Source organism: Nelumbo lutea, chromosome 8 (genome assembly GCF_056320005.1).
Source record: "Nelumbo lutea isolate HS-2025 chromosome 8, American lotus-T2T, whole genome shotgun sequence".
In the NCBI taxonomy this organism is placed as follows: domain Eukaryota; kingdom Viridiplantae; phylum Streptophyta; class Magnoliopsida; order Proteales; family Nelumbonaceae; genus Nelumbo; species Nelumbo lutea.
The window spans coordinates 49,972,324-49,998,238 of record NC_142691.1 but is presented as its reverse complement, the minus strand read 5'-3'; the positions used below and the strand labels follow the sequence as shown (position 1 = coordinate 49,998,238).

Here is a 25,915-nt window from a genome sequence, read left to right as displayed (position 1 = left end):
GGCTTTGATAGAGAAGGTGGTCACGGAAGAGGCTGTTTGCGATGCTGAAGGATTCGTTTGGAGAATGGCAGTATTTTTCCATAAAAATACGGAATCAATGACAAAACAAGAGCATAGTTTAAAATGCCCCTAATTTCCCTAATATTTCCATGACATATTTTCACTTCCATGGGTAACAACATGAAATTTTACCGGAATCGACATTTCCCCAATGAACACTATCAGTGCTAAATGTATAAGAGAATTTCTGCAGCATATTTCAGCAGGAAAGGTAATCCCAAGAGACTCTACCTACTCTAATACCAAGTTTCAAATCTAGAGTTGTAGATCTAGAGTTTGTACAAGAAGATAAAAGAGGAGAAGAAGGAGAAGAAGAATGTATTGAAGAGGTGTGTGTTTCTTACTGTTCACACCCTCAAAAATGTTATTTATATTTTGAAGGAAAATTTACAATAAAGCCCATACTTGGGTGCCCAAATACAAAAGGATGATGAAACACCCTTGCCCAAACATTCTCAACACTAAGGATAACCGTAAATTGAGATCAAGTGAATAAACAATTGTTACAAATAATGGAAACTCCAAAAAGAATCTTAGAAAGAGCCTAGAATTAATAAGCTCAGAATGCATATTACATTGAACATGATCATGTATTATTAGATACCCTTGTAGCATAAGCTTCCCCATTTATTCTTGTCAGCAACGCTCAAGGTGTTAGAATTTGCAGCATCAACCAAAAGTAAATACAAATTTTAACAAAATAGCAATGTATATCTCCTGACAAAAAAAAATGTAGCAATATATATCACAAATAGGTAATTAAGGTTAATTTTCATGGCATCACAAAGAAACAAGAAAAGAATGGTAGACACACCATCTCATTCACTGCTACTAAGAGATCCTTCCGAGCCTTTGCAAATCGCTTCAGCTGGCCTCCAATCATATTAAACAACAGGGCATCAAGTGTCAATAACTGTGACATACCAGGTCTTTGTACTTTAACAGCTACAAGCTCCCCAGAATGCAAATGGGCTGCAAACTTGAAACAATAAAAGGGAACACTCACTTAAAAGATTAAAACAAGCACACTGATAATATAACAACATAGATATAGCCTAAGCAATGCACAATATTCCCTTGTTTACAATAACAAGCTCTCTAACCTTTATAAACCTGCCCCAACGATGCTGCTGCAATTGGCTCCGGGCTGATATCAGCAAATATTTGTGCAACAGGTCTACCCAATTGAGACTCAATAGACTGAATTGCAACCCGAGTTGGAAATGGGGGTATCTCATCCTAGAAAAATAGAAACCTTCCAGTTACAAGAAGGGAAAGTCAGCATTAAAGAATTAAAGTTTCATGTAAAGTAGGTGCTTTTGTATAGGTCTGTTTCCAAGCATGTTGGCCATAGAGAGGATTTAGCCTCAGGTCAAGGCCATTGTTTTGTGTTTCCTCTCATCTCTATCACCCCCTTTTCACACATGTATTGCATACCATTTCTTTTTTTCCTCTTTTGCCCTTGTGAAATATCCAGGACTAACACAACACACACATACAAAAATTCTAAAGAACACATGTGAAGATGGTAATTTTCTCTGACAGTCATCTAAGAGGAAAAAAAATGTACCTGCAACTTAGCAAGCTCTTGGCAGTATGCAGTTGGTAATATATCTTGCCTAGTGCTTAGAGCCTGCCCAAGCTGTTATTCAGTAAAAGGAAAATCAAAATTAATATGTCAAATAACACATGGATCAAACGAATGAATGAGAATATTTCCACAGTTGGAGCTCTAATTCCAACTTCATATCCTGCAACTATAAAACATATAACATATTAATGGGCACTGCCAATAGCCAGTCGTAGTTGAGCAACGGTATAACAATAGGCATTACATTGTAATTGAAGACAGGAGTACAAGACAAATTTGAAAATCTATTAAGCATTTATATTTGCCTAAATATTTAGAAACCGCTGATGAAGAATGAAAAAGAACTTAACACAAAAACTAACAAACTGAAGAGGCCTCTAGTCCAATGAATACTTCTGGGAAGAATACACAGGGATGATAAACAATCCCTCTATATACCTTCGGAAAGTGCATGTGTTATAAGTGTTGAAGTCTCATACTGTTGGCTTTTGTTTTTTTTTTTTTTAATTTACAGCTAGCAAAGTACTTCAGTCATTGCACATCTTGTTTTTAGGGTCCAAACATATCCAAATGTCCATTAGATCCTAACTAATGTCAACTCAAGATTTTTCAGAGTTGAGCTAGTAGTTGAGGAATTATTAGCATTTTTCTTCTTGTTTAGGCTGACACTGGCATTTTTATCATTTCTATGAGCACTGCTTCAATTAGGTAAAAAGTGAGGCAGTTCTTTATTCAAAGCAAATAACTGAGCTTTTATTTCCCACAGAAAATATTCAGTTATCTAATGCAAATTTATCCAATACTGTTGGCTTTTGTTTTTTTTTTTTTTAATTTACAGCTAGCAAAGTACTTCAGTCATTGCACATCTTGTTTTTAGGGTGCAAACATATCCAAATGTCCATTAGATCCTAACTAATGTCAACTCAAGATTTTTCAGAGTTGAGCTAGTAATTGAGGAATTATTAGCATTTTTCTTCTTGTTTAGGCTGACACCGGCATTTTTATTATTTCTGTGAGCACTGCTTCAATTAGGTAAAAAGTGAGGCAGTTCTTTATTCAAAGCAAATAACTGAGCTTTTATTTCCCACAGCAAATATTCAGTTATCTAATACAAATTAATCCAAGGAATCATTCCCAAATCTATATAAGTAATTTTTAGAGAACCCTAAGGTGATTCTAAGGCTCCAATCACACTTCTCACTGAATTTTACCATTGGAATGCTTCTAGTGGTGATTTGAAACTAGAAATAATCTAGTGTTAGCTTTCCTTCATAATAGTTAGCTGAAATATTTCAGAGCCGACCTATGTTCTGACGTGAAGTCAGCAAAGAAAAGAAAAGGAAAAAGAGAAGAAGAGAACAGAGAAGTATGAGACAGTGGGTTTATATAAGTACATTATTAACCCGGCCAACCCAGCTCCATCTCACCATGTATTGGGAACATCTCCCATACTCTGTGTTATTATTCATTGGGAGATGTTCCCAATACATTGTGGAATGGGGCTGTGAGGTCCATGTGAGGTGCGCTCCGTGAGGAGCAGATCCCAATTCCATTAAGGGGGAAGAGAAGACCCACATTTTCTCTCTCCTCCCCCATGAACCGCCAAGCTTTGCAAACCACCACCATTCTCCTCCAGAATTTTGGATCCAGGCCATCCTCATCCCTTGGTGGGCTTACAAGGAGAACAGAAGAGAAGAGAAAGAGAAGAGAGAATGAGAAAAAAAGGAGTCCAGTTATGATGTTCCTGCCACCCCACTATTAGTATTTATAATGTTAGCAAATTAAAGAGTAGTACAAAGACACTAATACCCCTGCCACCCAAATAAGAAAAGAAAAAATAATAACAGCAGCTAACAACTAATAAAAGACATAAAAACAAAACATAAAACATAAAGAGGGACTACACCAGTCTACTGTACTCTACTGTATTTCTACACTCCTAGAGGAAATCAGTCTATTCGGTTAAAAACCAAACCAAATAAACCAAAATTTTTAAAACCAAAGTTTGAAATGAGAAACCGAACCGAAACCAAAAGTTAAGGTTCAGTTTTCAGTTATTTCAATTAAAACCTAATTTCTTTAATGTATTATTATACATTAAGTATTAACATATTATTATATATGTAGGAAACTGTGGACCCCACATTGAGAGTATTCGTGTGACACCCTGAGATGTACTTAGATTTAATTGATTAGGATCAGCTTTCCTAGTAGGATAAGGATAAGTTTTATTCTATCTTATCTAGGATTAGTTTTATTTTAATCTTATCTTTTATTGCCATGTAAGCATTAAAGTTCTTTTATAATTAGGAAACCATGTATATAAATTAAGGAGTGGGGCGGCTGTTTTAAGCACTCCAACCATTCTCTTCTTTCAAAGCTTCTCCCACGAGTGCTTCTTCTCTTCTTCTCCTTTGCTCCTTTTTTATTTTCTGTTCAAAACCTAAAGAGTCTTTGTAGTCTTGTACGACTACTTGGTATCAGAGCCAAATTTAGGGCTTCTCATGTGAGTTTGATCCAGCCGGCCACATGAGAACCGCCTAGAGCTGGAAGAATAGAGAAAGCTCCCTTCGGCTGATTCTTGGAGGTTATCTACAGCAGCAGTCCAAAGATTGGATCAGATCTTTGATAACCAGGAAGAATCAAAGGAAGAGAAGAGGATCAAGTCAGTTCTTGATCAAGACTAGAGGTGGTGATCAAAGTTTCAGAAGAATTCTGGTTCAAGATCGGTTTCCGCTATTCAAGACTGAAGCTGATTATCAAGATCAAAGTTTCTCAGAATTTTCTGGTAAGTTTTCAAGCCTTACCAAAAATCGGCAGCAAGGGTCTCTTGATATAAGAGGTACGGTTAAAAAAAAAAACTTCCTTTCTGCATTTTTTAGGGTTTAAGAGAAAACCCTCAAGTTTCAGGGTTCTTATTGCTTCAGGGAGGTAATCAGATTTGTCTCCTCTCCCTTTATTTTTTCTTTGCTCTTTGGAAGATCCAGTAATTCCTTTTAACAGGACTGATACAGTTCAGTCTCAATAGGCCGACTGTCACAAAATTAGGGTTTCTAAATCAGAACCCTCCTGTTATCTGCTACAGACCCAATAGGCCAATTGGTATAGTAATTAGGAAGCATTCTAATGGAGTTTAAAAGCCAAGGGGAGGGTGTTTTGGGGGGTTCAGGCAGCATGGTTGAAAACACCTTCCAGATTACAACTGTGAAGTTTGATGGTTCAAACTACTTAGAGTGGGCCCAATCAGCCATGATGGCCATTGGGGGAAGAGGAAATCTGAACTATATTTTGGGCGATGTGAAGGAACTAACCAAGGACGATCTCACTTATGCTAAGTGGATTCAAGAAAATTATTTGGTGATGACATGGCTGTGCAACTCTATGCAGCCACACATCAGCCAAAGTTACTTATGGGCAAAAACGGCTAAAGAAATTTGGGATGTTGTGAAAGAAACCTACTCTCAGCCCCTTAATGTTGCTAGGGCTTATGAGCTGAAATGTGAGGTCAAAAATCTCAGACAAGGGGAGAAACAGGTAGCAGTTTATTTCTCAACCCTAAAATCCCTGTGGCATGAGATTGACCACCTTGAGACGATTGAATGGGAGAGTAAGAAAGATACACAGACTTACAAAAGGCAGATTGAAACTAACAGAGTATTTGAGTTCTTGGCTGGTCTAAATTCTGAAAATATGATATTGTAAGACAGCATCTATTGACAAGAGAAAGTGTGACTCTATCTCAAGCCTATTCCCTAGTGCACAGTGAATAGACTAGGAGAAAGGTCATGTTACAGCTGCAGTCTTTCGAATCTGCCCTGGCAGCAGTTAAACCCAAGCCAAGGGGCAATAAGGAAAGGGATATGAAGAAAGAGGCTAAAAAGGACCTAGTTTGTGAACATTGCAAGAAACCTAAACAAACCAAAGACACCTGTTGGAAGTTGCATCCACATCTAGTTCCAGCAAAAATCAAAAACAAAAAGGGTAATGCCAAAATGGCTGTCAACACTGACAGTGCAGCCTCAACGGCTTTAAGAGGTACCCCTTTTGATACCCTAGTTGTTGTCTGATCTACTTTGACACAATTAGAAAGTGAAGTCAGTAATTCAATATCATCTCCTTAGCCACCACAAGCTCCTTCAACCTCATCTTTTGCTCAACCAGGTAATCGGGCCTCAACTTATCATGCTTCAACTCCAGGTAATACAGAACATTCCTGGATAATAGATTCAGGAGCATCTGATCATATGACTAGCTTGCCTTCACTATTCTCTACCTATCATTTATCTTCTAGTAAAGACAAAGTGTCCATTGCTGATGAATCTCTTGTCCCTATTTCTGGCAAAGGAGACATCAAGTTGTCTGATACAATTTCCCTATCCTCTATCCTGCATGTTCCTAAGCTTAATACTAACTTGCTCTCAGTTAGTAGCATTACAAAAGGGCAAAATTGTTCAGTATCCTTTTTTCCTGATCGATGTGTTTTCCAGGATCTACAAACAAGGAAGGTGATTGGGACTGGTCGTGAGACAAATGGAATCTACCTACTTGGAGGAAGTGCTCATCAAGAAGATAGTAAAACTAAGAAATCCTTTGTTTCTCAATCTGTTGATCAGGTGATCCTTTGGCATAATAGATTGAGCCATTTATCTTTCCAGGCTTTGAAAAGTTTGTTTCCTAGTATATTTGAATCTGTTTAAATGACTAGTTTGAAATGTGAAAGTTGTGAGCTTGCAAAACATTGCAGGACTACCTATTCATTAAGTAATAACATAAGCAATATTCCTTTTGAAATTGTGCATACTGATGTTTGGGGACCCTATCATACCACTGCCATGGGGAGGTATAGATATTTCCTATTATTTGTTGATGATTACACTCGATTTTCTTGGATTTACCTTATGCATTCTCGAGATGAGGTTCCAGCATTAATCCGGATCTTTCATCAAATGATTTTAACCCAATTTGGGGTCAAAAATAAAATTTTTAGGTCAGATAATACATAAGAATATTTTGCAAACCCATTAGCCTCCTGCATGCTTAATCATAGGATTATCCATCAGAGTACCTACCCACATACACCACAGCAGAATGGGGTTGCTGAAAGAAATAATAGACACATATTGGAGGTAGCCAGAGGCATTACATTTACCTCAAATGTGCCTATACGTTTCTAGGGGGGTGTTGTTCTTACAGCTGTTTATCTCATCAATCGGATTCCCTCACGGGTTCTTAACATGAAAACTCCATTTACCCTTTTATACCCTGATAAAGAATTATTTACCAATCCCCTCAAAACCTTTGGGTGCACTTGTTTCGTTCAAATCCTAAGCCCTCATCGTTCCAAATTTGATCCCAAGGTCTCCAAATGTATTTTCCTTGGTTATGTCCAAACTCAAAAGGGATATTGTTGTTATAAACCGACTTCTAGAAAAAGATTTGTCTCAATGGATGTCACCTTCTTTGAGGATAAACCCTATTATCCAAGGGTTTCTCCTCAGGGGGAGAATAGTGAAGCCGGGAGTAGCTCATCGGAAGTTCCTTTTCCAATCCCATTAAGTGAAGAAGGATGTAATGGGGAAGGATGACAAAGGTGCAAGGATGTGAGAGTCTATCACAAACGATGGAGACAAGTCGATTTTGGACATCAACAGTGCAGGCCAGTCCTAGTCCCCACTACAGATCCAGATCCCAGTACCACAATAGCCCCAGTTCCTTCTGCAGATCCAGATCCAGGTACCACAAATACTACAGATGAGAGACATTCAACCGTGGAGCCTTCACCTTCATTCAGTGACCTTGATCTCCCCAAAGCAGTCCGTAAAGGCAAACGCCGTTGCACCACAGCTCACTGCATTTCTCAGTTCCTATCCTATGAACATTTGTCTCCCTCCTACAAGTCTTTTCTTGCATCCATTGCTAATATTCCCATTCCCAGAACAATACAGAAAGCATTGGAAGTACCAAAATGGAAAGATGCAATAAAAGTAGAAATGGATGCCCTCATCAGAAACAATACCTGGGAGATAGTTGATCTACCTAAAGGAAAGAAACCGGTTGGATGTAGATGGGTATTCACTGTGAAACATAATGTTGATGGTTCTGTTGAAAGGTATAAGGCCCGATTAGTTGCAAAAGGATTTACTCAGACATATGGTATTGATTACTTAGAAACTTTTGCACCAGTAGCAAAGATGACCACTATCAGAGTACTATTATCTCTTGCAGCTAGTTACTCTTGGTCGTTGTATCAGATGGATGTTAAAAATGCCTTTCTCAATGGAGACTTACAAGAAGAAGTTTACATGCAGTTGCCTCTAGGATTTTATGGTATGGAGACAGGAAAGGTTTGTCGGTTGAACAAAGCTCTATATGGACTAAAACAATCCCCTAGAGCATGGTTTGACAGATTCAGACGAGCCCTTGATAGGTTCGGATATGTGCAGGCTCAGTCAGACCACACCTTGTTTATTAAGAGAGTGGATTCCTCTGTAACCTTGCTTGTAGTGTATGTGGATGATATTGTAATAACTGGGAGTGATACTAGTGAAATTGAGTCTCTTAAGCAACTCCTTCATCAAGAGTTTGAGGTAAAAGATCTGGGGGGAACTACGATACTTATTAGGCATTGAGATAGCTAGATCCAAGCATGGGATTTTTGTCTCTCAACAAAAGTATGTTGTTGATCTGCTAGAAGAAACAGGAAAGTTGGGAGTTAAGCCTGTGGACACACCTATTGAACAGAACCACAGGATTAATGCAGAGGGTGGAGAGCCTATTGAAGATAAAGCTATGTTTCAACGATTAGTTGGAAAGCTTCTCTATCTTTGCCTCACAAGACCTGACATTAGTTATGCAATCAGGGTAGTTAGTCAGTATATGCACTCTCCTAGAGCTACTCGCCTCCTTGCGATTGAAAGGATATTAGCATATTTGAAGAGGTCCCCAGGCAGAGGCATTTTATTCAAGAAAAATGACCACATGAAGATAGAAGTCTACACAGATGTTGATTGGGTTGGGTGTGTTGATGACTGAAAATCTACCTCTCGATATTGTGCCTTTGTTGGAGGTAATCTGGTCTCCTGGAAGAGTAAGAAACAAAGTGTTGTTTCTCGTTCCAGTGCTGAAGCTGAATATAGGTCCATGGCAAATGGTGTGGCTGAGATTTTATGGTTGAGGTCATTAATAGAGGAATTGGGTATTGGTTATGAGAAACCCCTAATGTTGTATTGTGATCATCAGGCTGCCATCAATATAGCCCATAATCCAGTACAGCACGACAGAACTAAGCATATCGAAATGGATCGACATTTTATCAAAGAAAGGGTTACATCTCAAGAAGTATGCCTTCCCTACATCACCTCCGACATGCAGCTTGCAGACCTTCTCACCAAGGCTGTTTCAAGAAAGAAGTTAGAAGAAGATCTATGCAAATTGGGAATGAACTAAGCATATCGAAATGGATCGACATTTTATCAGAGAAAGGGTTACATCTCAAAAAGTATGCCTTCCCTACATCACCTCCGACATGCAGCTTGTAGACCTTCTCACCAAGGCTGTTTCAAGAAAAAGTTAGAAGAAGATCTATGCAAGTTGGGAATGACAAATATCTACTACCCAACTTGAGGGGGAGTGCAGGAAACTGTGGACCCCACATTGAGAGTATTCGTGTGACACCCTGAGATGTACTTAGATTTAATTGATTAGGATCAGCTTTCCTAGTAGGATAAGGATAAATTTTATTCTATCTTATCTAGGATTAGTTTTATTTTAATCTTATCTTTTATTGCCATGTAAGCATTAAAGTTCTTTTACAATTAGGAAACCATGTATATAAATTAAGGAGTGGGGCAGCTATTTTAAGCACTCCAACCATTCTCTTCTTTCAAAGCTTCTCCCACGAGTGCTTCTTCTCTATCTCTCTTCTTCTCTTCTTCTCCTTTTCTCCTTTTTTATTTTCTGTTCAAAACCTAAAAAGTCTCTGTAGTCTTGTACGACTACTTTAATATATTATTATACATTAAGTATCAACATATTATTATATATACTATACAATATATAATCTTATATATTATAAAATTTAGGCCATGTTTGGAAGTGCTTATGTTAAAAATTAGTGCTTATTGAATAAGTGCTTATTCGAATAACCGCTAATTTGCATTTGGCACCCAACTTTTTCAACTGCTTTGGGCGTTTTGTGGTTTTTTCTCCAATAAGCACTTGTGACTCTTTTGTCCTTCATTTTCTTTCAAATTTTCAAAATATACATTGATTTATGTATTCTTTTTAATCAATGTTTTAAAAGGTGTGGGAGGTGTACGCCTGGAGTTTTTTCATGAGGCGTGCTAGAGGCGTACGCCTCATGCACCTCATGCACATCTGATATAAAAAGACAGAAAAAAGGAAAAAAAAAATAAAGGAAAGAAAAGGAAAGGAAAGGAAAGGGAAGGGAAGAAAAGATAAGGGGAAAGAAAGTGGTTTGCCCCCTACTCCTTGAGCTAGGGGGGCTTCACCCCCCAAACCCCCCGGCCCCCCTTTTCGATGCAACCCAATTTTTTTTTTTTTGAGTTAGTGGGGTCTTGTCGAAGTTATGCATCTTTATTCTTCTTAATATAAAAGATTTTTATTTAAAATAAAAAAAAAAACGAGGTCCCCCCTTCCTCTTCATCCTCCTCCTAACCCACCCCCCCCCACCACCTAAGGAGGCGTAAGCCTCCTTGTGTTCGGAAGGCTTATGCCTCTTGCATTCTGAACTATGCCTCACGCCTCTAGGTAGTGGAACGCCTCGCGTCACTCCTCCGCGTTTTAAAACATTGCTTTTTATATCCCTCTCCTTTCTTCAACCGGGGATATTAGTAGTTGGTGAGTCACCAATACAACAAGCCAACAACCATCGGCTTCTATAAAGATTCCCATACAAGCATCGAGAATCAAATTCTAATTCTCTCCCCCACTCTGATCCAGTGACCTAACCGTTAGAAAATCGAAACCTTTATATAGGTCAGAGAATAAAATTTGCTCTAGAAACTAACAAAACCATCTCTCTTGTCCTTCTCAAGGCACATATCGTCTTTGTATCGAATATTTTACAAATAAGAATTCAAATGCATCTACTCATTTGCATTGCATAGACCCACTCCTCTCTTCCTTCCCCTTTCTCTCTTTTCTCCATTTTCTCCATTTTCATGGGACCTTGCAAAACCTAACCCTAGCTTCTATGAGCACTCATGAGTCATGATACCAAAAGGCACAGACAAAGATCAACAACAAATTCTCAACTATGAAAGCTATGGTGAGAGAAGAACAGCAACAACCAGATGTTGTAACCCGCTGAGGTCTAGTGGTTGGGAATTACTGCCACAATGCTCTTATCCAAGATGGGCTTTTCGTCGGCGAGAGCCTCGGAGGTGCAGCATCCTTCATTTCCAATGTCCTTAACAGCCTTTTGATCAATTGATCCCGTACGATTGCGGTTGTAAAAGGTCTCCAGACCTCGGTTCTTGGGGCACAGCTGAGGACCAGAAGTCTGTTAGATTTGTAATGTGATCTAGAGCTTGGATCTTGTATATCCGGCTCCTCTTTTGGGGATGTTGTTGTAATCTCTTGATCATTTTGTAATAAAGTTACTTTACTCATTCCATAGTTGTCAATGCGACACCTAGGCGAAAAGGTGCCCTTGTAGGCTCAACTCGCCTAATCACCAAGCAATTTTGTACTTCCTATTATAAAATACTTTTTTATTCTTTATTTTTTGAGATTATAATTATAAAATAGACATTATTAAACTAAAATATTCATTTTGCGTGTTTATATACTAATTTCTTTTTATCATTTTCCTATTTGTTAGAGTTTAATCAACATAAACATTGCTAAATGGCTAAATGCTGTATTGAACTTAAAATTTTGTCTACTCAACACATTTTCTTCTTCCATATATTCTTCTTCTTTTCTTCTACTTTTTCTTCCATATCTTCTACGCTTTCTTGTCTTCTTTCCCTATAACAAAAATAAGGGTTCAGCCCCCATATTTTTTCAATTCTCTTTTCTTTCTTCTTTTTCTTCTCATCAATATGTTGATTTTCTATACTTTAACATGAACTTTATACTTTTCTCATGAAAATTATGAAAAAATATTAAGGAAATATGACTATGGTACTTTGACGCTTGACAACTATGACCCATTCTCAAAAAAAAAAAAAAAAAAAAAGAAAAAAAAGAAAAGAAAGTTTACCAATCCTAATCTTGTAATTATCTTTTTATAATTCTAATGAAATTCTGTTATTGATCAAAAAGATCAAGGCCAATTAACCCATTCCAATTAATTTGTACCATCAAATTTAACAGTAGTAATCTGAAAAGAATTGTCCAACATACTTCCAAACCCCATAGATCCTTCCCCAAGTGATTTTGATTCCTTCCTGGTTGTCTCCATGGTAAACACACCACCAAGAACTCGCAAATCTATAGGGAAGAGGTTCAGAAGCACACCAATTATAGGCTGAAAGATGTCTGTACAGCAACCCAAGGCCAATTAAAGCTCTCAGAAAAACAAGAGGTAGGAAAAAGTAACTAAAGAGAGGCTAGAACCCTAGAACTGATCAATTTTCCAATGAAAACCCTAGAACCAGCCCTAGAAAAAAAAAAAAAAAAAAACTGCAGCTCCTTCAAAAAAATCCAATCAATCAACCCCTACAAGTTGTCGATTTCAAGAGAGATGTATTTTCTACTCAGAAAACATTGAGCGCCACTACTAATTAAAGTTTAAACCCTAAACCTATGATCAGCCTGAAATCTCTAATTCTTCCCGGCTATGGGCAATCTCCAAGATAAACAAGTCTTGGGCAGCAACAGGTCTCTCCAATAACCTCCAAGAATCAGGCAAACAAGACTGAAACCAGCCTTAAGAAGTTCTCATGCAGCTAGCTGGATTAAGACCACATGAGAACCCTAACAAACCCTAAACTTGGCTCTGATGCCAGGTTGGCTGAAAGAGTTCACAGTCAATCTATGTTCTGATGTGAATTCAGCAAAGAAAAAAAGGAAAAAGAGAAGAAGAGAAAAGAGGAGATGAGGAGAAAGACGAGATAATGAGAAAAAAAAAAAAGAATGCAGTTATGATGTTCCTGCTGCCCCACTATTAGTATTTATATGTTATAAAATTAAAGTGGTACAAAGACACTAATACATCTCCTCATATGCAGGGGCATTTCAGTCTTTGTACTTTATTTTGTAATGTTTAAGCATATGGTCAACTGGGTTAGACGAAGAGTCTTCTCAGTTCGACACTGTTCTTCCTCTTCTCCTTCTTCTCTTCTTCTTCCTCTCTCTTTTCTCAGTTCGGCTGAACAGCATTGACATGGTATCAGAGCGCCATTGACAGCAGTCAATTACAGCTCTCTCAACTAACATTTCTCAGTTCTTTTTTTCTCATTTTTTTCTGGTGCGAGAAATCTGGGGTAGAAGACTGCGGCACAACCCAGATTCCTGTGGCAACCTCTAGGGTTTCAGTGGCTTGACTTCTGGTGACAAGGGAAGAGTACAAAAGTTGAGTGAACAGAAAAACAATTTTTTTTCTCGTGTGGACTGCTGTCACCATGTGTGACAGCTGTGGTGGTCGAGTAGGTGCAGTCATGGTGATCTGAACCCTCTAATGAACCGTTTCAAGAGGGATTCTTTGTGGTTTTAAATCTGTTTGTTAGCAGTACAGTGGTGTTTGAAGTGGCCGAATGTATGCTAGGGCAAGTATGTGGTGATTGCGAGTGGGCTGGTGTGGTAGTTGACGAACGATAATACAGTGGTTGGAACTTTTTTTTTGTGTGTGACAGGCAGAACCTACTTTGTAGATTGAAATGGCTTCGGTCAGTGATGCGAGTGGTGACCAGAAATCTAGTGTCATGGTCTCCTCTGATTTTTTAAATGTCTAGATGACCTCCATCAAACTTAATGGTGAAAACTATGTTCCGTGGTCCAAGTCGGTGGAGGTGTTTCTGAAGGCTAAGAAAAAAGTGAAACATGTATGGGAGGAGAAACCTAGTGCTGAATCCCCAGGTTTTAGTGATTGGGAGCAAGAGGATGCTCAAATTATGACGTGGTTGTGGAACAGTATGGAGCCTAGAATCAGTGTTAATTTCATGCTTTTTGATACAACAAGGGATATATCCAACATGCCAAGAAACTCTATTCTGGACAAGACAACACCCCTAGGGTTTATCAGCTTTATCAGGAATACTTCTGTTTGCAACAGGGAAATCAGACTCTTGAAGAATATTACGCCAATATGAGGAATCTTTGGAATGAACTTAATGTCTATCATCCCTTGACTCTGAATGTCAAAATTCAGCAGCAACAAAGGGAACAACTAGATGTTACACGGTTCTTGGTGGGACTGAAAGCAGAATATGAACCTGCCAGGGCACAGATATTGGGAGGGTCTGCTCTCCCTACTCTACAAGAAGTGTTTGCCCGTCTCCGTAGGATATCTCTTACCCCCACAGAGTGTAACATACCTTCTGACAGATCAGCACTTGTTGGCACTAGAGGTGGTTCTTATGGGCACAAAGGAGGTGGTCGTACAATTAAGGGAGGCCATGGTAACCCTATGGGGGGTCGTGGTAGTGGAGGAGGTCGTGATTCAGGGGGAGGCCGTGGCAGAGGAAGGGGGAGCACTACTAGAAAATGCACACATTGTGGGAGATAAGGACACACAGTTAACTTCTGCTATGATTTGCATGGCCCTCCATCAACATGGGCTAATCATGCAACTGTTGGTGGCAGTGAAGTCAGTGATATTCAACTAGTTGATCCAGCATCTTCTACAATCACAACTACTTCAGGGAAAGAGATGATGAGTATTCCAAGAGAGGAGTATGAGAGATTTCTTCAAGCCACCTCACATCAGAATACTGTCACCCTTGCTCATTCAAGTATAGCTTGCCTAGCATCCAAACCCCCACCTTGGATAATTGACTCTAGAGCCTCTGATCACATGATCGGGACTCCATGTGTGTTTTCCTCCCTTTCTCCAACCTCTAATCAAATAATGTTACCGTTTCCAATGGATCTACTTCCCCCATCTATGGTGTTGGTAATGTTAACACAGCATCTCTTTCTTTGACTTCTGTTTTATACATTCTCAAGTTTCCTTTTAATCTTATGTCCGTTAGTAAACTAACCAAACCCCTCAATTGTTCTAACACATTTTACCCTTCCTCTTGTGTTTTTCAGGATCTAACGACGAGGAAGAAGATTGGTGGAGGGAATGAACCTGGCAGATTGTATTATCTTGACGGCGGTGGATCTACGGTTGCACTTCAAACCTCTTTGACTCCTCTTCAGTGGCATTGTAGACTCGGCCGTCCATCTCTTAAAGCTTTCAAGCTTCTTGTTCTGTCATTGAGTCATTTATCGTCTTTGCCATCTGAGTTGTGTCAATATAGGAAACACCATCGGGTTTCCTTCAGTCTTAGAGTTGATAGTCGTATGTTGAGTCCTTTTGATTTAGTTCATTCAAATGTTTGGGGTCCAATCAGAATTGAGTCTTATAACGGTTACAAATATTTTGTTATCTTTTTTTATGGCTGTTCAAGAATGACATGGCTTTATTTAATGAAAGAAAGAAGTGAATTATTTTTCATTTTCCAAAAGTTTCATGCTAAAGTGCGTACACAATTTGGTGTTTCACTTAAAATTCTTTGTTCCGGCAATGGCATAGAGTATTTTCTTTCTTCATTTCAGCAATACTTGGAACAACATGGTATTATTCATCAGACATCTTGTGCCCACACCCCTCAACAAAATGGGGTGGCTGAGAGGAAGAACCGACATCTACTTGAAACAGCTCGGTCTCTCCATCATATGAATGTTCCTAAACGTTTCTAGAGTGATACATTCCTGACTGCTTGTTTTCTCATTAATCGCATGCCCTCATTTATTCTTGATGGTCATTCTTCGTTCTCTATCTTATTTCCCACTTTGTCTCCATATCCTCTGACTCCCAGGATCTTCGGGTGTGTGTGCTTCGTTCAGAATCTTGGTCTTGGGCTAGACAAGTTGGATGCTCGTTTCATTAAATGTATCTTCCTTGACTACTCTAGGACCCAGAAAGGGTATAAACGCTATAACCCTATTACTTGAAAATCCTTTGTATGTCCTAATGTTACATTCTTTGAATCGGTGCCATACTTCTCTACTTCTGATATCCCTTCTCCTACAGAGGTTCTTCTTCCTCTTCCAGTTGATAATTACATCCCGGTGGTTCCCATTATGCCTGAGTCTACACCTTCCCCAATGTAGGAGCGTACTGAAAAGACCACCAATTCGTCAAGTGTATACTCATCAACAAAGGCCAGGACCTCCACCACCTTCTACTCCAACGGCTGATCAAGCTCTTTCCACAACCGGATTGCCTTCTGATCTTGACCTTCCTATTGCATTTCGGAAAAGTAAACGTAGTTGCACGCTTCCTATATCCAATTATGTTTATGTATCTCACCTTTCTGCTTCCCATCGTGAGTTTATTACCTTGTTGTCCTCTGTATCCACACCTAAGGATGTTCAGGAAGCTCTTACTTCACCAGGGTGGTGAAAAGCTATGGAAGAGGAACTCTCTGCTCTTCATCACAATCATACATGGGAATTCACCAATCTTCCCCCAAGTAAACATGTTGTTGATTGTAAGTGGGTGTATACTGTTAAGTATCTACCAGATGGGAGAGTAGAACGCCCGAAAGCCTGTTTAGTTGCAAAAGGGTACTTTCAAATTTATGGTGTAGACTATGTTGAAACCTTTTCTCCAGTTGCAAAGATTGGCTCAGTACGTGTGATGATTTCCTTAGCTATCCTGCATGATTGGCCTCTCTTTCAGCTTGATATTAAAACCGCCTTTCTCCATGGTGATCTTCTAGAGGAAGTGTACACGGAACAACCACCAGGGTTTGTTGCTCAGGGGGAGGATGGTAAGGTGTGTAAGCTCAATAAGGCAATCTATGGGCTCAAACAGTCCCCCCGTGCTTGGTTTGGCAAATTCAGTGAAGGGGTGAAGGAGTTTGGAATGAGACAATGTCAAGTTGACCATTCAATATTTAGCTATGACTTTGTGGCCGGGAAGATCTTGCCAATAGTATATGTGGATGACATAGTCATAATTGACCGTGATAGAGTTGGGATTGATAGATTGAAGAAATTCCTACAAAATCACTTTCAGACAAAAGATCTTGGGAAGTTGAAGTATTTTCTGGGTATAGAAGTTGCTAGATCAAAGGAAGGCATCAACCTCTGTCAGCGGAGATATGTTCTTAACCTGTTAGAAGAAACTGGATTGCTAGGTGCTAAACCAATTGAAACTCCCATGGAACTGAATGTAAAGTTGGGAAGTGACACAGGTGAATTGTTTGATAATCCTAGAAGGTATAGAAGGCTAGTGTGAAAACTAAATTATCTAACTATCACTAAGCCTGACATCTCTTTTGTTGTTAGTGTAGTAAGCCAGTTTATGCAAAATCCTCGATACCTCACTAGGATGTAGTTCTTAGAATTGTGCGGTATTTGAAGGGGGCCCCAAGTCATGGGTTACTATACAAGCCAAGAGGTGATCTTGAAATAGTTGGGTACACTGGCACAAACTGGGCTGGCTCTATATTAGATAGGAGATCCACTACAAGTTATTGCACCTTCCTGGGAGGAAATCTAGTGACATGGAAGAGAAAGAAGCAGACTATTGTAGCAAGGAGTAGTGCAGAAGCAGAATACAGGGCCATGGCACATACATGTGAACTAGTATGGTTGAAGAATCTATTGCAAGAAATTGGGTTTTTAATAAGCAAATCCATGAAGCTATACTGTGACAATCAGGCTGCAATTCACATCTCATCCAACCCAGTTTTTCATGAGAGAACTAAACACATAGAGGTAAATTGCCACTTTGTAAGGGAAAAGGTCATCAATGGTGAGATAAGTACTAAGCATGTGAGAACAAGTGATCAATGGGCAGATCTGTTCACAAAAGGGTTGAGTTCGGGAAGAGTGAGCTATATATGTAACAAGCTGGGATTATATGATATACTCTCCAGCTTGAGGAGTGTTAGAGTCGACTAAAGAGGGGTAATTTGGTCTTTTCCCCTTAAGTAAGGTGTTGGCTGTATGTCTCCTCATATGCAGGGGCATTTCAATCTTTGTACTTTATTTTGTAATGTTTAAGCATATGGTTGGCTGGGTTAGAAGAAGTGTCTTCTCAGTTCAACACTGTTCTTCCTCTTCTCCTCTTCTTCTTCCTCTCTCTTTTCTCAGTTCGGCTGAACAGCATTGACAAGTTACAATTGCATATTTCTTTGTCTTAGTACTAAGCCCTATAATTTCTCTTTAGAATGCCATTCTTCATAGAGACAATATGTGTGTCAATCTATATATTAAACAGCAGAACAAATGGTTTCAGTTCAGACTGTAAAAAACTGTTACTCATTCAATTTTACATGTAAAATTTGCTGATAAAAAAAGGTGAAACAAAAATAATTGCCACCTAACTAATTTAAAAAAGAAAGGCAATATGACTTGCCTTAATATAGAAGGGCCCCAAGCGAATCAGAGTCTCCCGAAACTGCAAAATAAATGAGTATATAAATTTTAGAACTGCACCAAATCTAAATGGACAGGCTACAATTATTTTATGACGACATGGTGACTTCTAAACATATCCAAAAGCCAAATAACTGGAAAATGAAAAAGGAAAAGTTATACCACAAAATTCTAAGTTCTCATCTCTTCATTTTTTTCTAGAGTCATGATGCACAAAGAAAAAAAACAATACAACTTTAACAGAGTCCAAAGTAGGGAAAACTCATATTTTAACATTTAAGTTGGATTGACTAGTGTTTGTGAAGAAATACAAAGATGAAAAAAGAAGGTCATACAGGCAATAAATAGTTACCACTTAGCCTTCTATCTTTATAGTTATAAAGGAAGATATAAAAACTAAAAATACCCCTGTGAGAAAATAGTACAGTACGTCAATACTCACCATCAAGCTGAGCATAGACATTAGTCATGCCCAGCTTGCCAAAGTTGTGCACAAATTTAGAGTTTCAGACTTAACCACAGCCTTGATAAATAAGTCAAGTCAAAAGGGGGGCTGGGCTTGGGACACATCTTGGAGAGGAATATTGCTGTGCTAGGCAAGTGGCTGTGGGGGTTTCCCCTGGAGAAGACACCTTATGGGCCTCAGTAATTCAGAGCAAATATGGAACTAACCAGGAATAGTTGGATAACAACTTCTCTCGTAAAATCTCCTCCTTCAGTCCCTGTAAAGGTATAATATCTTACTTTGAGCTCTTCTCACCTTTTTTGTGATATAGTCCTGGTAATGGTACTAGAATTAAATTCTGGACTGACCTGTGGCTCAGTCAACAGCCTCTCTGCTCTTCCTACCCTCTCCTTTTTAGGGTTCCTCTTTATAAAGAGGTCACCACCTCCTCTGTAATTTCTAGAGGGGAGCATGGTCTTTCTTTCAATTTCAACTTCCATAGAGCCTTATCTGACAAAGAAGCCTGCGTTGTCTTCTCTCTCCTGTCTTCCTCACCCCTCAGTCCATTGATAAGAGAATGGTGGCCTTCTTCAAATGGCCTGTTTACTGTGAACTGTTTCTTCCTTAAGCTGGTGCAAGGTTTAGTTAGCTCCCCCTTCCCCCATAAAAAGATTTGCTTGCAGCAGTTCCTCCTAGAGTTTGCTTTTTGTCTGGGAGGTTTCCAATGGTAGCATTAACGCCTGTGACAGGCTATTGAGGAAAAGGAAAGGGATCCTCTATTTTGCTCCTCGTGTGTGTGATGTGCCTAAGTGATGGTGAATCATGTGGGCATCTGCTCATGAACTCTGGGGCCAGGTTCTTAATAGCAGTTTCTTTTGGGTTCCCCCTAACGTAGTGGTTGATTTTCTCTTTCAATGGCCAGGTTGTAAGTTCAGTAAAAGAGGAATCCTCTATGGTAAGGCTATTATTCATGGTGTAATGTGGTGCCTATGGGAAGAACAATAAAAGAGTGTTTAGAAACAAATGCTTTAGTAAACTCATGGATGAGAGTTTCCATGCTGATCAGAGGTATCTTTGTAGGAGACTTAGAAAGAAACCTTGTGCAGGTTTTGAATTTGTCACCTTTGACAGTTTCTATTAGACCCAATACTGTCCCAAGACCTTAGCTGAGTACATTTTTCGGTTTGTTGGCAGCTGCATCAGTTTTTCTAATCATAGAGGTCAGGCAGGTATTGGGGGTAGAATTATAAATTCACTTGATGATCTGATCTGGGCTTTCAGTGGCCCAATTAGTGTGGCTGAATCTGTAGAAGCAGAGATCCAAGCCTTACTGGAGGGCCTAAGGAAGGTGTTAAGGCTGAAAACCTCCTTGGTAGTGCTGGAAGGTTGACTCTATAATCATAATCAATTAGATGAAGAATTTGAATGAGGGTCGTTGGAGATTTACCTATCTCTTGAAGAAGATGTTTCAGCCATATCAACTCATAGGTGGTGTGGGTCATTGCTCTATACTCAGCTTCAACAGTACTCTGAGCGACTACACCCTGCTTCTTACTTTTCCAAGTAATGAAATTTCCATAGAAAAAGGTACAGGACCCTGTAGTAAACCTCCTGTCCATTGAGGAACCTGCCCAATCTGCACCGGAATATCCCTCTAAGGTTAATTCTCCCCCTTTCTTGTATAGTAATCCCTGGCCTGAAGCACCTTTCAGATATCTCAATACTCTCACAACACCTTCCCAATGAATGATTGTGGGGTTCGGCATGAACTGACTCAGAAACCCTACACTAAAGGATGGATCACTCTTTAGCAAAGCAAGGGGTCTATAGACAGCAAATGTTTTGGGCACTGTTGTAACTTTTCTCTAGGAAACCTAGAGAGCAATTGACTTTGGGCACTATTGTAAAATTGATGGAGGGTGGCTAATGTCTTTTGGGGGGCTGAAGAGCAAAAAAACATTCCAAAATACAGCAAATGAATGGACAGAAGGTTAAGAGGTGATGGGCAGTCTCACCATTCAATCTTCACATGATACACCAGCTAAGGGGCAAAAGCCAATACGGTCTTTTTCTTTGCAATATATCACAAGTACTAATGCTTCCGTGGAAAACTTCCTAGCAAAAGGCACTGATTGTTGGGAGAATAGGAGCACACCACACCTCCTTTACAGGGAAGTATGGAGAAGAGGGAAAGGCCGGCCATTAAGGAGTTAAAGAAGGATTTGCAAGAGAAACTACCATTAGGATTGAAAGACCACACAGCCATCTCCAACAGAATCATCAAGTACCACCCCACCTAATAGGTTCAAAAGGTTGGACACAGAGGAGATTTCTAAATCTCTAAGATTCCTCCTTAAACCCAGGTTCCAATTCATCCTTGAGGATGAAAGGTAGAAAAAAAAAAATCGAACACAGGTCTCTCTTTAAGGTTGGATAAAGCATATAGAGAAGGGTCTTTCAAAGGAGACTCTCCTATCCAAATATCTTCCCAAAATTTCATCTTATTACCAGAAGACCTGTGTTCTGGCTTTCTAGGGTGCAACAAAATTAGCTTTGTGCAACAAACCAGCATCTCAATCATCTAATCATTCTCCAAGGGGTACCTCCACAACCACTTACCCAAAAGAGATAGATTCTTCTTACTCACATTACCCATCCCAAGCCACCCTCCTTCCACACAATTTTTCCCATCTAATCAGATGATCTTTCTTCCCTCCCCTAGTTTCCATGAGGCAACTTAGTTACTTGGAGGAGCAAAAAACAAAATGTTGTGTCTCAGTCTAGTGCAAAAGAAGAATTTTGTTCTATGACAAATGAAATTTCACCGTTGTTGGGGTTAAAAATGCTTGAACGAGCTTGGTTTTGAGTTTAAAGACCCCATTAAGTTGTATTGTGATAAGTAAGCAGACATTAATATAGCCCATAATCCTGTACGGCATGATGAAACTAAACATGTAGAAATTGCCAAACATTTTGTAAGGGAGAAGATTGACAAGAATGAGATTTGCTTTCCATATGTCAAGACTGAAGACCTACTCGTTAAGTTTCTGACAAAGGGCCTAATAAAGAAGAAACTTGCCTTTGTACAAGACAAGTTGAGCATGATTGAGATCTATGCTCCACTTAGGAGGAGCTTAGGAATGTCTAGTTCTATGTAAAGAAGGGCATATTTCCTATTTTTAAACACATTAATATAAATAAGAAAGGGTGGGCCAGCCCCAAGGAAAACACCCTATTTGATACATCTCCCTTTCTCTCTTCTCCTCTTTCTCTTCTTCTTTCTCTCTCATTTCTCCTCTTCAATCCTCTTTTTCTCATTTGTTGGTCAGCTTATAAATTCCTTGTTCCTTGTCCTTTTTTTAATAATTTTTTTATAGATCTTTCTTTAATAAAATTGTGTTCACTATAATTCCCTTTGTGAACCTTCTAGATAAAAGTTTTTGACTCTACTAGGATGGACCAAAGTTCTAGACCCTCCCTTAAAAGCTAAAACTACCTAGACCATCATGGTGATAGGGCAAGCCTTTTAATGAAAAGTAGGGTCAACAGGGCTCTCAAACCCCACAAATACCAAACTACCAAAACAAACAAGGTCAATAGGGAAAATTGTACTACAGGTTTAACATTTTAGTGCAATAGGTATATGAATCCGCCCCCCCCCCTTGCACTTCAAGGACCTCTTGTTTCCAGGTTGATCAGAGAAGGAATACCTTTGCAGTCATAGCAGTATATACTCTCAGCTTAGTAATTCAAGAACACAACACTGTGAAGATAACACCAGTAGGTTTGTCTCATTGCACCACATAGTAGGTTTTAGACCAATTTTATAATAGAAAAAATTGTTGAATAGTAAAGTGAGCATAGATAATATAAACATTACCTTAGCTGCACGTTTATGTATGTCTTGAAGAAAGAAGTGCCATATGGTTAATTTTGCCACTTGGAATGAAATAATTGCTGCTCGATACAAGGCCAAAAAGGGACCAAAATGGAAGTAAGCAGAAAAGCTTTTAGAGCTATAAGTTCCTAGTGCATGCCCAAATTGACTCTCAAGCGTTTCCTTCCTTAATTTTGCATACTCAGCTGATGGGCTTTCACCATGGACACTTGTGAAGCTGGTTGAAGAACTGCAAAAATACAGCAATCATTAGCATAAAAGACATAATATATATAAAAACAGAATTCCAAGACGAATAATGAGATAGAGGGTAATTGACAGAATGCAGGATATGAGAGATGAATAAATTGAAGTAATAAGGGGCATCACTTTAGATCCCTATGGGTCATAAGAATGAGGTAGAGAGTAATTCACAGGTAGGCCATTGGCTGGATGAGAGAGGGTTTTGACAGTTCCTAGAAGCTTAGACACTATATGACAGTTCCTAGAGAGAGATTGAACATATAACTTAGATCAGTTCTAAATATGCTAATTTGGTAGCCAAGTTTCTCATCAGTATAGGGTTTCCAGGATTCAGTTGTACTGTTGGGCTGACCCCACCCCACCTTGAGTAATTCTTGTATTATGCTATTCCTTCCTGTGTTTCTGGTGGGAGTTTTCAATGGGATATCATTTTAGTTTCCGCTAGAATATTTGGTTTCTTTATCCCATCTTATTATATATTATTGATAAAGTATCCCCTGCTTACAATAAATCAGCTGAACTTTTCCTCTCTTTTTTTATCAATAACAGAAGCAACTTTAGTAATAAAGTTCCCTAACTACCAGGCGTTCACATACGAATTTCTATGCAGCAAGTATGATGGATTCCAATCAAGTAATCTTCTCCCAATTCCAATAGTTGTTTGACCTCCTGTGAAATGATACCTCCTTGAAATGGTTGCAGAAGTAATACCACAATGTAAATCTGGAAAAGAAAATTTAAACAAAAATTAGATACAACAATAGAGAAAATTATTATAATACTTCTCCAAACATTCTTTTGGTACTTTGAGGTCATTTCCACTGCTTTTACTCATATATATATATATATATATATATATAGACTAGCATATTTATACATGATGGTCATGCTGCATTCTCACCACCTAGATGGCTTTATACATGATCTATGGTAAGGTGTAGAGAAGATGAAAGGGCGGGGAAGGGAAGGTGCGGTGAAAAATATTGTAGTGGATGTAAGGAGAGCTGGGAAGATGGAAGAAAAGATGAAAACTTTATATGCAAGTTTAGTAGGAAGGGTAGTAGAAAGAGAAGTGGAGACGAAAGACCTTGAGACTTGGGCGACGTTAGAATGGGGAAGAGAGAAGGTGATGGGGGTGAGGAAACTACGTGTGGGATTGTGGGTCTCTTGCTGTTCATGTTCCACAGCAAACAGTTCACAGAGTGGGTGCTGGAAACAGAGAGTGAACAAAAGCACCTTGATCTTAACAGATGAGTGAGGGGAGTATCTATTTAATCCTCAAAGACAAACAAGACCTTTTAGCCAGGATCTTATAAATGCTAGTCACTAGACTGATCAGTCTAAAATCATTTGGATGTTTAGCCTCTTTCTTCTTTGGAACTAAGGCTAGAAAAGTAGCATTGACTTGATGAAATACGTAAATTGTCAGACTATGTTATTCATAAAAAAAAAAAAAAAAAGTAGCATTGACTCCATGGCTTATGACAAAACTGCTTGCCTAATTTCTTCCTCCTCAAAATTCCTTCCAACCAGCCTTTATTTTCTTCAGAGTCTCAACCAATCCGCACCTTCCAACTCTACTCTATTCTCTAAAGGTTTCCTCAAAATAGATTTAAAATGAGCTACAAAACAATTGGCTATTTCCTCTTGGGAGTCAAGTACCATTCCATCCACTTCGAGTTTAATCACCATAATTTTCCTCCTCCTCCCATTGGCTATTTCATGAAAGAATTTTGTATTACCATCACCTTCCTTGATCCATTTGCATCTAGGTTTCTGCCTCCAAGAGATTTCTTCTCGCAAGAGGACCTCTTCTATTGCAAGGAGAGTGCAAATTTGTCCCCATATCCTCTCTAATTCCTCCTCTTGCAATTTTTTCAGACAAACCTCTTCCCCTACATTTTCACATCCCTCAAGGAGGGTGCAAATTTCTCTTCTCTTTTATTTTGATGAATTTTTATTTTACCATCAAAAAAAACAAGCATATAAGTTACTTCCCTTTATGCTGCAGGTGAAGCGTTTTGAGTTTTTTTTTTATAAGTAAACATTTTGAGGTTTATGAATAAATTATTTCAACCATGACCCATGTCCCAATGTTTCCTTTTTTGTTGGTATCAAACTATATTTTATATATTTCATTAACTATCACAAAAACAAATTATATTTCATTAATAACATAAAGGGATGCCAGCTCAATATTGGTAAACAGTCATGTTAGAGATTTCTTTCCTACTAAAAGAATCTTGAGGCAAGGCAACCCCCTTTCACCCTTCTAGTTTGCAATCACAGCCAATGCCTAAGTAGACTCATTTCTAGGGCAGATAGTTTGGACTTGGTGCATGGGTGGAGGAGTGGGAGGGAGGGGGAGAGAGAGAGAGAGAGAGAGAGAGAGAGAGAGAGAGAGAGAAAGAGAGTGATTATCACACGTATGTAATTTGTTGATGGTATCATTGTTCTTTGTGAAGATATAAGGGAGGAAGGACCAAGAAACCTTCAGTTTCTTATTAAGTGCTTTGAAAGGTTCTAATTTGAGAGTCAACCTGTAAAAGAGCAATATTGTGGGGATTAATATTGAGGACTCAGTAATGGAAAGGTATGCAGAGATGCTAAGGTGCATGAAAGGGGAATGGCCAATGAAACATCTTGGATTATCCCTAGGCCCTAGGGAGCAATTCTAGATCTAGTAGCTTTTGGAACCCAATTTTGGATAGGCTCTAGCTCACTAAGAAATTGTTCAACTCGCAAGGAAAACTACATCTCTTTGGGGGGTACTTGGAGAGGATTACGTTGGTCAAGTCAACTCTAGCTATTCTGTCCATTTATTTATATTTTTTGAAAAACAAAAAACAAAAAAGAAAGGAGGTAAGGGTAGTAACTGTCAGTATTCAAACTCCCTGTGTTGGTAGAAAAGAGGTTAAGAAATTAATGAGACTTTCTTTGGGAACCAGGATTTTCAAAAATGGATCATCTAATAAATTGGAGAATGGTGTGTAGACTGGGAATTGAGAAGTTGATAATTAAAAACAGTGCATTATTGGGAAAATGGTTGTGGAGGTTCCTGATAGAGTCTCAAAAGGCCAAAGGCCATTGCATAAAGTCATCAGGAGCATTC

The 25,915-nt window shown here is 38.9% G+C and overlaps 1 protein-coding gene across 3 annotated transcripts in view; it reads right to left on the bottom strand.

The window, feature by feature from the left end:
- The window catches only part of LOC148844115 (Protein kinase superfamily protein), a 68,186-nt gene that overhangs the window by 40,244 nt on the left and 2,027 nt on the right, over nucleotides 1-25,915 (bottom strand). For 2 of the 3 annotated variants that reach the window (XM_088956616.1, XM_088956618.1), the window contains exons 2-7: nucleotides 23,385-23,526; nucleotides 22,543-22,789; nucleotides 18,198-18,239; nucleotides 1,631-1,702; nucleotides 1,164-1,299; nucleotides 875-1,032 (exon numbers count right to left, since the gene is read on the bottom strand). In XM_088956616.1, coding sequence (XP_088812742.1) covers nucleotides 875-1,032; nucleotides 1,164-1,299; nucleotides 1,631-1,702; nucleotides 18,198-18,239; nucleotides 22,543-22,789; nucleotides 23,385-23,526 — 797 coding nt within the window. The remainder of the gene's footprint in view (nucleotides 1-874; nucleotides 1,033-1,163; nucleotides 1,300-1,630; nucleotides 1,703-18,197; nucleotides 18,240-22,542; nucleotides 22,790-23,384; nucleotides 23,527-25,915) is intronic. The other variant, XM_088956617.1, reaches the window with a different exon arrangement.